The 12,792-nt window shown below is 41.3% G+C and overlaps 1 protein-coding gene across 3 annotated transcripts in view; it reads right to left on the bottom strand.

The window, feature by feature from the left end:
• Positions 1 to 12,792, bottom strand: part of LOC136098305 (ATPase family AAA domain-containing protein 2-like) — a 34,093-nt gene that overhangs the window by 19,279 nt on the left and 2,022 nt on the right. For 2 of the 3 annotated variants that reach the window (XM_065831591.2, XM_071803821.1), the window contains exons 2-10: positions 8,986 to 9,128; positions 7,729 to 7,775; positions 6,337 to 6,490; positions 4,851 to 4,947; positions 4,300 to 4,372; positions 2,715 to 2,828; positions 2,138 to 2,246; positions 1,145 to 1,261; positions 174 to 282 (exon numbers count right to left, since the gene is read on the bottom strand). In XM_065831591.2, coding sequence (XP_065687663.1) covers positions 174 to 282; positions 1,145 to 1,261; positions 2,138 to 2,246; positions 2,715 to 2,828; positions 4,300 to 4,372; positions 4,851 to 4,947; positions 6,337 to 6,490; positions 7,729 to 7,775; positions 8,986 to 9,128 — 963 coding nt within the window. The remainder of the gene's footprint in view (positions 1 to 173; positions 283 to 1,144; positions 1,262 to 2,137; positions 2,247 to 2,714; positions 2,829 to 4,299; positions 4,373 to 4,850; positions 4,948 to 6,336; positions 6,491 to 7,728; positions 7,776 to 8,985; positions 9,129 to 12,792) is intronic. The other variant, XM_071803820.1, reaches the window with a different exon arrangement.

Below are 12,792 nucleotides of genomic sequence, written 5' to 3'. Positions count from 1 at the left end.
AGCTGCAACCTCAATAAGGTTCCGCCAGAAATTGTATGTCAGCACAAAGGAAATGTTCTGAGTAATTTTCAAATTGCTGAGAGAAAACTGTAAACCAAGGCAGTTGTAGACGGCATGTCATTGAAAGCTTTCATACACACTGGGAACATCTCACTGACGCTAAAAGTACTTACTGAGCTATCTATTTGCATTGGATCAACATCAGCCAGACTCGCTCCTATTTTCATTCGATCCTTGTGAATTCCTTTTAAATCATCTTTCCGGAAGTTCAGGGGAAGACACCTGATGTAAATTAAGGGGAAAGAGAAAGTCACTTTGTAACTTAAGATGCAGCCAGATTTCTGCTTTTATAATGATGCCAAGTGAAAGCAGAAGACCTTATACATGAGCATAAACTTCCTCAATAGTTAAATACTCATTCAAATTGCTTTACATTTAATGTCCACGAGTAAATCACGGAAAATGGTCACTCGAGACATTAAACTGACTTCATTATTTTAACAACTCTTAGCACTTACACAGCATAGCACATCTATGAACACAAGCTTCGAACAAGTTATTCCATACGTGGAGACCGTGAACTGACCTTGATCGGTGTGATGGAAGAACCTCCCCAAACCACACTGACATCTTTCAAAGGTTTTTTGCTTCTACATTCAAAATGTTACTTATTTCAGTGTGGATTAACATGGCACTTCTGGTCCTCCCCAAAGACTTTGGGATGCGTGTGCCAGAATTGGGTTGAAAAAATAATTTCTTACATTGTTATTAAAATAGTTTTTCGAGAGCATCTGTTAAGTAACAAAACCTCCATCACTTCCTCCATTTAGAACATCTTCTGTTATGGTGGTTTTCTTTCTGAATAAACTACTGTAAAGCACAGGAGCAGTAGAATTTTACATTAAAAATTAGATGAAAGTGTTCCTCCTCCCATTCCTGCACAGAAATCAAATTGCTTATTAAAATAAAATCTAAAAATCCAATTTTAGAGAGTCCAGTTACAGTCATCAGTACCAACAGATATGATTAAACATTGCCACTATTTAGACACTGTACAAGATGAAGAGGATAACACTTCATGGTTAGGCACATGCAAACTCCTCCCAAGTAGATTTCTCCCTCCCCATTCTCCAATTCCATTAACCTGCTCAAGTCTCTGTTACGGCTGTGCTTCCTATGGGGCTCAAAATGCTCGTCTTCATCAGATGAGGACAATGAGGAAGAGGATGTGGAATCACTGTTGTGGACTGCGTGTCTCCGTCTGCAAAAAAACAAGTAAAAAATCGAGGTATACACTAAGTAATATAAAAATTTAAGTGAATTCTACCTCAGAATTTAGTTAAGGTCTATGGAGTTTCCAGATCATTGTACTCCCTATGCATCTGATTTCAAAGCACATTACATGAGCTTCCTTGTGACAGCAAAATTTAACTTTTCTTAGTTAGGTAAATGGTTTAACTATTTTGCAAAGAGGTTTAATTAAAAATTAGTCATTTTGCCCAAGTTCTTTCTCACACACACAAATCAAGTTTCATTTAGCATTATCTATCGCTCATATCTAGCGAGAGACAGCATTCTCCATGCTCTAACTGCTTACAGGATCCAGAACCCTTTGTCATTACTACTGCAATCTAAAGTTGCATTTAGCGCTTTTCTTGTTTAAGGATAGTTTCCTACAGAAACATTAACTGATTCTAAAGAGAAACCCAAATTAGTTTTGAGTGATTAAAAGAAAAATCCACTCTAACTTCCATACAGGCTCTCCCTCTAACCTAATTATTTCCAGTTTTAAGAACATAATTGGTATCCTTCAAGATTAAATAGTCTAAGATTTTCAGAGGGAGATTCTGACTTCAATGCTTCAACAAAATCATTTCAGTTACACGATCTCAGTCACAGCCTCCATAATGACCTTGTCAGTGACCACAAGGATTGCACTTCTAAAAATCTAATGGCTACTAAAAGGTGTTGTCCCCCCCTCGGTATTTGTTTTCTTTGTACCCTCAGACTACCACTGTCATAATCATACTATTAGTCTGTAATTACCACCATTCAAAAAACCCTCGAAAGGATTATTCAGTAATGTGGCTGACAGCACTATTGATCAATATGATAATATCACCAACTATCCACCAACCTGTTAGTTTTTTTGAAGCAAGAGCCTTGTGACCGAGCACTTCTGAATGAATATCCCTGTCTGACAGGCGAAGTGCGGCCTGAAAAATACATCTTGCGTTGTTTTGGTTCTGTTGAAAGCAGAGAATTTAGAATAACGTTACAAACAAGTTTAAGAGAAAGCGGGACAGTGAAAGAGGCAGAAAAAGTCATGTGTTTCACCCATCTCTAATTCCAGGGGAAGTTTCAAGTGATTTGGAGCGGATTTTCTTCTAAATCAGTGCACAGTAAAAGAGAAAGAACACAGTTGCTTTTTAAGGAGAACTGGGAACCACAAGAGTAAGATTATCAAGTCTATTTAATTACTGTTCTTTCAATGAAACATAGGACATCTTTTTAACTGAAAAACAACAAATATGCTTATGGCAAAGAAATCCAGCATGCACAGGATACAAACATTCAATAAAATTTACTTGCAGAGTGAAGGTAAGAAAGTTAAATACAACTTGAGTGTGTGTATATACTTTGATTTAAAAGAAAAAAAATCTCACTTATGTGCAAGAAATGAGTTCTCAAGAGAAACTGTGCATATAACCTACTTTCCAATGGAGCTTGATAGCGCTCAACAGCTTTCCTCTGTCGCAAGTCATAACGCCTTCGCGTGTCTTCACCATCATCATCTTCCTTCTCTTCACTTTCTTCTGATGAAACTACTGCACATTGACATAACATTGAACCCTTTAGGTACTGTTGCAAATTACATTAAATTCAAAATGCACTGCAGAGATGCCGATCGGTTTTACTATTGCCTTCATGTTTATGATGCAACAGATCTGAAAACCCACAAAACCTTAAGACTACCTTATGCAGGACACATTCCAGAAACTACAAAACACAGAAGAGTAGATGTGTAGATACTGTTCTGTCCTCGCTGAAATTGCTGGCTGACTTCTCATCAGTCCTCTATTTCCCCACTCTTGTTCCTCCCAAAATCACCTAAAACCCTCCATTATCCTGCCTTTGGTTCCTGCCCTGAAGATCCCATAGTAAGTCCTGTGTGAACTGCTTCTCCCTCACATCCCACAGCATGTCCCAGGCCTGGCAGTCACTGCTTAGTCTGACAGGTGACCTGGAGAGCTGACCTGATGGGTCTCATGTCTGGACGCTGGGGCTGATGGCTCTGCTGGGACAGCCCTGGGAGGAGCCCAGACCAAGGTGGCTGCTCCTCCTTGATTTGAGTCCCTGATTTGGGTTCCTGCCTGCCCTTGTGCACCCCTGGGCTCCTTTGGGTTTGTGCAGATAGGGCATTGATGGGCTGGTGGGTCTGGGAGGTTATTATAACCGCTACAGGGTTATTATTTGGGCACCCGCACTCCTGCCACTGTCTCTCAGAGCTCCGTGAGGGTACGTGGAGGACATCTACCACAAAACCTAAAGCTGATCGGCTCAGCTTACCACCACATCCATTTCTGGCCTTACGTACACTCTCACACGCTGCTCCAACCAGAAAGCTCCTACTAGAATCACTGGTCTGACTGCCTTAGTCACAACTATCATTCTCCTTAAGAACCTGAAGTTTTCCCCCTCACTTTGAACATAAAGTTAATATCGCCTTTTAGGATTTAACCTTATTCCTCATGTTATTTCCCACTGAGTACTGGGATGACAGCTCCTAATTACAGGCCCGGCCAGCAGCTTCCACTGACTACCTGCTAAACACAAGAATGGACACCACTATCTTCTCCCCAGCTGCTCTTCACGCTCAGGAGGAGCTTTCCGTACACATCTGGCAGCCTGCCCCATTTCCTGAAAATTCTCAAAACCGTGAAGACTGTCACGCTCCTGCTGTAGTGAGATCGCTCTTTCTCATTCTCAGTAATACCAGCCATTTCTTTGTATTCCCACCTGTCTGCAGCCACCTGTTGCCTTTTATCTTCTAAGTATTTTGGAAAAGCACCTGTTGTTTTTTTTCCCTGAATACCTGTTCAGAGCTCACTACAGTACAGCCCTAGAGTCTTTGACTATGGCTTGTAATGTCAATGGCTTATAATGTCAATACTAATACAGGTTTTTTTTAATAGATTACAAATAACCAGTAGTTCAGTCCATCTCAATTGTTTAAAATGAGGCTTTTGGGTAGAGCATAATAAAGAAAATTTAAAACAGAACTAATTGCAATGTCACCTTGATCAGTAGCTATTTCTTTGTCCATTCTTTGCATTTCTTTCTTTACTCGGGAATGCCTATTGAGGTTTTCCTAATTAAAAGAAACAAGAAAAATCAGTCACAAATATGCAGAAAACCTGACAAGGGCATATATGGTGCCTAGAGAGTAACATTGTCAAGGTACTCCATATACATAAAAGATTAAATTAAGATACAGCGGGAGAAAACATTTGAAGTGAAAACCCAAGCTCTGAAACAGCTGTTAAAACAGTGTCTGTTAAAAAATCATAAGGCAATTCAGAAAGCATTGTGTAAGACACATATTTCAGCATATCACTGCTATTTCATGTCTTCTGAAGAAGGTATTTCCTCCAGCCCTAGAGCATATCTCTAGCATGACCATAACAGTAAGATGCTAAATTATAATTAGACAGCAAAACCAAATGCTATTTTAGACTACACTACTCTTTGGAAGAAGTTCTTTCAGCTAAATTAAAATTGCAACTAAGTAATTTTCCTATGTGAAATACACTACTTATGCAGTAATTGTCAAATAAATGAGTATCTACTTCTTCTGCATCGTGAAACACCCCAAGGTCTTCCATCATCCGCCGTCTACGCATCTTCTCCATGTCATCCATTTTCTGCAAGACTGCTTCAGCAGTACTAAGATGAAAAGTTGACAAGTAAGATCAAAGACAAGCAAGGACAAAAAAATCCCATTTAAAACAGTACGCATAATCCGTATGATGTTTTAATGTAGTATGCACAAAGCAAGAGTCATTGACACTTAGCAAGGTTTTTAACGCGACTTAAAAATCAGGTCATACATTTACTTTTTTATTCAGAGACTTAAGAACAAGCATTTGGGGATTTACAAACATACACTCTTTTCAGGTCTATTTTTCCCTCTTGCTGAACACAGTAAAAAAAAAATCTGTTTTAATACAAAAACCAGGATTTTGAAGATCATCCTAAGGTAACAGAAGGAAATTATGGTAGTTTTTAGTAGCACTTAGGTTGCTGTGCATGATAGCATTAAGTCATCTTTAGTTCACAGCCTTCCTCAGACAACAGGTCACTTATTCTTCTCTTAAACGGAATTTAAGTCTTGTGTTGGTTCTCCATGACTATATATGCTGGAAAACACATCCCACTGCTGTTACACTTCACAAACCCTTCAGAAGAAAACAATGTCAATTTGGGCTTCACGAAGAGAACTAAGCCGGGGACAGACAGGCAGAAACACTAGGCCAAAGAGACACTTTGGCTGAACCCAACTTCCCTCAGCGTGTTAACTCAACTAAGAGTCCTAAAAATCTTTGTGAGCATGAAAGGAAAAAGTTTATTAAAAATGAAGGTGGTTCTGATCCTAAGAAAACTGATTTAGAAGGCAAGTCAAATGGTTCACAAGATAACACAAAAACCTACCCAGCCCATACATAGAAGGTGCTTTAGTATGAAGATCTCTCCACAACTGGCAATCCCAAAACAAAGACACTGATTTAAATATACGCTGTGCCCAAACTCTTTACACATAAAGCACCTTCCAAATACATCGTCCCGCACACACACTCAGACCTGGAAGTCTTAAACAGCCACAAGCACCTATTCCCAGAAAACTCAGGTTATAACAGCTTGGCTGTGAAGTACAAAGGCCCACACTTCACAAAGCTCAATCTATTAAGCATAACTAGAGAACATAGCAGTACAGGCAAAGGAAGACGCCAAAGAGAATGTTGGCAAAGGTTGCTACGAGCACCCTGAAAGTTCTAAGCTATTTAACAATGGGAGGATTCTACTATGGAGGGCACAGCAGCCCAGCAGTTATCACGGGGATGTAACGTGGCGGGGGGGGCATGTAGGGAAGTCTTGGCCTGACCACTGAATGCACTTAACTCTTGCTGCCAGGAATCCCAATACCTTCTTCTGTTGTCAAAAGAAGGAGAAAGTCCCTAGCCAGTACTATGCCAGAGCACAAAGGCTTGCTAACAAGGCTCACTTTAGTAGCTTTGCAAGATGATGAAGAAAAACAAGCAACCAAAACCCACTTACTTTGTTATAAGTTTGTCAAACAAAACAGATTGATTTGTAGTGGTGTAACGACTTTGTCGAATTCTGCAGCTTCGGCGGACCTCCAAATCCCCATTTTCTTCATGGACTTGTTCCGTAGCTTTTGTTTCAACTCTGGTCTTCAGTGTTCTGGTGACTAAAATGCATTCATATATAAAATGTTTTGAGACAGAAAACGTTATTCCCTTTATTTCATAGTTGCTCTAGGAAAATGTAAAAAAATCTGCAGTGGATTGATTTTTTTCTGTAAATATTCAATTAGAAGTTATTGTCATGACTACAGCATTCAACTGAAATCACTTCTGTTTAAACTACCTACTTAGAAGCACAACTTATAGAGCAACTTTTTAGTAGACTGGAAAGCCAATCTGATGAAAACAAGCACACAAGTTTCGCTCCATGCAGGAGAAAAGTTTCTTCCAGTTACTTCTTTCTGGAAAAACAACAAATACCTCCCTCTACGGTGTTTTTACTCCATTCATGTAAAATTTTATCTAATAGGTTTTTTAAAAATTGTTAAAGCGTGAAATCTCTTCTTAAGATACACGTTTTAGTCCGCTGTTCAAACATGCATCACTTTCATTTCTGCATCACGACACAAAAGCTCTAGAAGATAAGAAATGACTCAACACAAACTTCCAAATACCAAAACACCTGTATGTTTGTCTGCTTTAAAGAAAGATCTTTCCAGTATTTACCACACAGCATCCTTTGCCACAGGTTCATTACCCGCACTAACATCTCAACAGTTAAGAGAGGTCAATGAGAAAGTAGTGCACAATTAGAACTTGGATTACTACACACAAAGTGTATTTCAGGCCCCTTCCCGCGTTCAGCCTGGGCTGGCAGGGCACTGCCTGGAAATAACAATTTTCTCAGCTGCCCACAAGCGGCCCCTCAGCACCAAGCCCGCTTGTGTACTCAGCACGGCAATTCAACTGCAAAGTAAATCGCTGCACTTCAGTGACACCTTCCCCATGTCAGTGACTACGTGCATCTCATGACTGAATTACTTTTTGACTCACATGTATTGTAACACTGCAGTATTTCCTCCTATTTTCAATGAATGTCTGTCCTGTACATTCCATGTCATGAAGAAACCTGAGCTAAGGAACAGATGGTCTAGTGCCTAACAGCAGGCTGGAATTCCTGCTGTATTCTCCCAAAGCCTGAAAGAAATTAACAGCATATCCTCCTATTTGCACCTACTTCTTTTCATAAAACTCCAAGAAGATTCACCGTCTTTGAGATATCTATTCTCACAACCTCAGCAGGTTCTGGTTGATGAATTCAGAAGTTTTGGGGGCCAAGTTAAACAGACGGAGTGACCAAACGAGGCTAAAAAAGGAACCCTACAACGTTACTACTACTTACCTTCTTTATACTCTTTTTTTTCAGCTGATTTCAGCTTCGCCAACTCCCTACATCAAGAAAAAGGACAGAGAAGGGAGAAAAGAATTATTGCATTAGAATAATTCTATAGAAGTATTGTATTGTATTATTCCATATTAAGACCAGGGAACCCGACCAAGTTTATAATCCTCTGTTCCACGTCATGTAAAGAAAAGCCTGTGGACCACAGAGAGTATTCAGATCCCAAATCTGCTGTATACCGTATGCAGACAGCTCCATAAAGACACACATTTCCTAACCTGCTAATCTTGAAGGCTCAATAGTGCACATAACATCTCAGTACCCAAAGCAGAGGAGAGATCTCAGAGGAGTTAGGAAAAGATGAGTGGTTTTTATACAATCAGAAGACTTTCCCTGAGATGTGGCGGTGTGCTCCCCCACCCCACGCTTAAGCATTAACGACCTGGGGTGGTCACTGCATCCCACTGAAGCTGGATTTTAGGGCGATGGATGGCATCACAGTCACCAAGGGCTGGCTGGTGCAGTGACCCAGATGTCTTGCTGGTATATAACTATAATTCAATCACCTTACTCCATACATAGCGGGCAGCCCAGGGCTCGCTGAGCTCTCCTGCAGGGCAGTGGGCTGCATGCCAAGGGGACTTGGGTAGGGATGTCTCTTGAGGTGACTCCTTGAGGTTGAGAGAATCTTTATCGCATCAGATACTTGGTAAGCGAATTGGGAATAAGTGCTCTGAAACTTGGTAATCTTAGCTAAGCGATACAAAGGATTGATTGCACATATATTATCCTTTAGACATAAACCATTGACCAAGTCTGGGACCAAGTCTGGATCCAGCCACACTCAGATTCCTCTCTGAGAAGAAGTTTGGAATGCAAGGGGCTCCTCTCTGAACCTCATGACTCCCTAACACTTTTGTCTGACCCCGTCCTCTATGCACTAAATAATCAAGTGTACCTTGCCATTATATCTCGTTAAACTACTGTCACGTTTACCACTGAACTTTCTTAACTCACTGTTTTATATCAATAAAGTATATTGACGCTTTTCTCTTGCGAGTGAACTGCATCAGTCTCACTTTTTCCATGACATATGAAGAGTAATTCTAGTTCTAGGATACTGGCACTGACATGAACACAATCATATTCCTCTGAAGATTTTTAGCTGTAGATTTATGATGATGTGACTAACTGTACACGCTTTCACTTTTTAATTCTACGAATTGAACAGAGATTGGACATCTGAAAATGCAATACCTGGTAAAGTGTCTTCGATTGACATTTTCACTTAATATTCCCATGCTTTTGTCAAAGCTAGAGTCTGAACAGGACGACATGTTTTTTTTCATTGATCTTAAACAGTGCCCATTGAAACATTCAGTTTTGCCAGATGAAAATTCCTGGGGAAAGAAGGAAATAGGAACATATTTATCTGAACTATGTACGCTGAGCTAAGAAGGAAATTCTCGTCATTTAGGCAAGTTTGGTCTGTAACTCCTCTGACTTTATAGCAGTGAAACTAATGGCAGGTAAGTTTTGAACCACTTCTGCACCAAGAAGTATCTCTCAGAAAAATAAACAAACAAAACCAAAACAGCTTTCCAAGCTAAAGCTCCCCTCCACCACACTTTTCTTGTGGACAACTTGAGCTTAATACCCTTTGAAAAAAGTAACTGCAGCAAAGCCTTTCATATAAACTTAGCATTCTGTGGAAAACAACAACCACCACAACACAAAAACCAAGCCCCACACCTTTATTTCTAATTGGTTCAGAGGAGCAGTCAAGCTTGACCTTGCATGTCCTGGGATTAAAATCTAGTTAGGATAGTTTTTCTTCCTATCTGTGTTCCACTTACAACTGCATCAAAAGACTTCCTTCAGGAGGATGGCATTTATCCATAGGAAATCAAAGGGAACTCAACATACACAGTTAAATGGCTGTTGATCTTGTTCACATTGGTATTTCTGCAGGGAGGGTGAGGACTACCACTCTCACTACATAAGGAAAGCTGTGATGACCATGAGACTGTCTGATGGTCTTCTCTTCGGCCAACCTTGATCAGTTCATCCCCACTGTTCACCTGACAACTTCTCACATTACAACAGACCTTTGGCACGAGGAGGATCTCAATCCCCTGTCCTTAGTTGCTCTTTTTAAAGTGCACCTCCCTTCCCGCAGTCCTCTGCGCTGGTGGAGCAAGGCCTCACGAGATCCCTCCCATAGCTGGCTTTTGAATTTTGGCATCTGAGATGAAACCCCTGAAGCATTTTAGGACTGTATCAATGTAGGAGTAGTTACATTTATACAGTCCTAAAATTACATTCGGCCCTTCGAAGGCAACCGGGAGGCTGACGTGGCAGCCGGTGAAAATCAGTTTGATACCTCTTCCCTTAACAACATTTTCTGCTTCTCAGATCCAGCACAAATTGATGTAACGAGACCTAAAGCTTAACGAGTGGCAGTCTGATCTGTGACAGTCACCTTTGGCATTTTTAGTCTCAACTGTTTAAGAAAGAATTTGTAACACAAAGCCTTTTAATTAATTTTTATTTTTACAGAGCCCTAGGTTTATCTGAAGAAGGCAGGTTTTTGTGCACACTCACATACAGGAGTATATATAGACTTCAACCAATACTTCAGGAATTCTCACTGAGACAACTAGAAAAAATACCCTAGAGCAAGAAATGCTCTCTCATCTTGAAATGTACTCAATAGTATTTCTACAGCTGGTACATCTGTGGCTTATGTATCATCCTATGAATTCAATAGCGTGCCTGGGAGCTACCCATAATGTCAGGCTAGGTGATTAAAGGCTAATCTGCATGAATGAAAAGCAGCAGAGATGCACATGTGGGCAGAGGCACCTGGGTAAGGCTGCTCCTGCCGATGCCATTGGTCACCCCAGGCCGGGCTCCGGGGTGAGGGACCCCTGGGACACAGGGGTCACAGAACAGACCCAGTGAGGGCCCCTGCTAAACACCACAGTCTGTCGGCTTATTTATGCATTTCATAGCAGTTTTATATGTGTCCCAGAGGTCCAAGTGCCAGCGACAGAAGAGCCTCCATCCACCGCTAGCAGACCCTGGGCCAGTACAGACAGTGTTAGAGGCCACGGTAACTAGGCTCGGAGATCTGGGAGCCGGGCACTGCAAAGGCCATGAATCTGGGCCAGATACTGGAGAGACCGGAGGGGTCTGAGCCAAGTGCTGGGCTTGGGGGGCAGCTACCGGAGAGGCTGTAGGTCTGGGCCAGGGACCCATCTGTGTAACTAGGAGACCAGGCCACCCAGGGTCAGTTACTAGTTTTATGGAATGTCTAGGGACAGTTACAGAGGGATACACATCGTACAGGTGTGCATTTTATGTGTCTGAGTACACAAGTGGGGTCTAAATACCAGTAACTGGACAGGGCTGTGCACCCCTGGGGCTCACACACCCGCCTGCCAGAGACTGGGAGACCTAGGCATCTGGGGCAGCCACACACAGACTGCAGGGACAAGGCCAAATAATAAAGGGATGCAGATTATACATGGGTATCTGTGTGTATTTTGCCACTAATAGGATTCCATTCTGATCAGCCAGAGAGGGAAGCAGGATCAGGCCATTTGTACTGTTCACAGGGCTACCTGATCCAGCTGCTCCAAACATACGGCACTTTCAAATAAGGACAACAACTTTTTAAGTAAGAGGTTTTATTTCTAAATACATGATCGCTTGTGAAATTAGACCAAAAGTTGGGGGCAACTCTGGAAGATTTAGCTTGCTTAATCTTCAAGATTAATGAGCTATGACTGCCACTTCAGATATTTCTACTTCATTGATCTAGGAGTAAATATTCCTTGGGAGAAATCCCAAAGTTTTGCCATATCATTTATAAGATGACTGCAACAACATGCTTCACAAACCTCTGGGCCAAATCCCAGACTGAAAAAAGAACAACCATTGATAGAACGTCAGCACAGATGTTAGAAAATAAACAGTATAATGACCTGAGAAATCTTTCTGTGTATACTTACGTACTTGTTTGCCATTTTACAAGTATTTTTAATGCAATGTTCACAATACAATACTTGTGATATTCATTATCCTCTGTACTGCCCTTCTACCTCAGTTTTGGCTCAAATTAGGACAGGGGCAAACCTGGTATATTGCAAACTTGGTATATTGCTAATTCTGACAGCCCTCCATTAGTAGGAAAGCATCCCAGTTTGCTGAGATGGCAGACACCAAGAACCATCAGGTTAACTCCAGGAAGCTGCCAGCTGAGCAAGAGTAACTAACGCTTATCAACCTAATCAGCCTGAAAAAATCCACACTCAAGAAAAGAAATTCAGTACAAGTAAATGGCTAACCTGAAAAGATGAGGCAACTGGAGGAGAGAATTTTATATTTTAAGTTTTGAAAGCATTTCATATTTTCTCAATTGTTTCTAGAAATTCTTTTTACAAAAACTGTGTTTGGCTATCCGGTATCTCTGAGGAAGTAACTATGTTGAAGCACTATCAGAACAGATAAACAAGCTCACAAGGCTGTGAGCTCTGGTGCTGAGCTCCCTATGCAGATAAGTCTGAAGGCTTAGCCTGGAAAAGTGCCAGTTTCCACTTTCCCCAGACAAGGGGAACTCTGAAGCACACCGCCCTCAAATACAGGTCACTGGACAACAACCTTGTTCAGCCTGGGGAATTACACCAGACCTGCAGACACACAGCTTCTGGAGGGACAGTAACCACTCTACATCTGCCATGGGACGCCTTGGGACTGGGAACTTGGAAGAGAATAAACCCATTAGATGCTGGTTTACCTTAGGCTTTCTGCCACATGCTTACTCTCTATGGATGAAATAAGCTAAATAATTAGAGAAAAATTGTGTGCTGATATCGGAAAAACTGCAAAAGCTGTCACCACCAAGTCCTTGCACATCAACAAGATAGGAAAGAGGCACTAGGACTTGAATGTGCAGCCATCATCATCATCTCTGTCATCTCAGGCATTTCTGCATTGTCTCTGCAGTTTGAAAGCTCCAGCATAGCCCAGCCATTCTACAGATGAAGTAGGAATGACTCC

The sequence above is a fragment of the Patagioenas fasciata genome, chromosome 2 (genome assembly GCF_037038585.1).
Source record: "Patagioenas fasciata isolate bPatFas1 chromosome 2, bPatFas1.hap1, whole genome shotgun sequence".
In the NCBI taxonomy this organism is placed as follows: Eukaryota; Metazoa; Chordata; class Aves; order Columbiformes; family Columbidae; genus Patagioenas; species Patagioenas fasciata.
The sequence above is the reverse complement of the archived record's forward strand: the minus strand, read 5'-3'. Positions and strand labels throughout refer to the sequence as shown.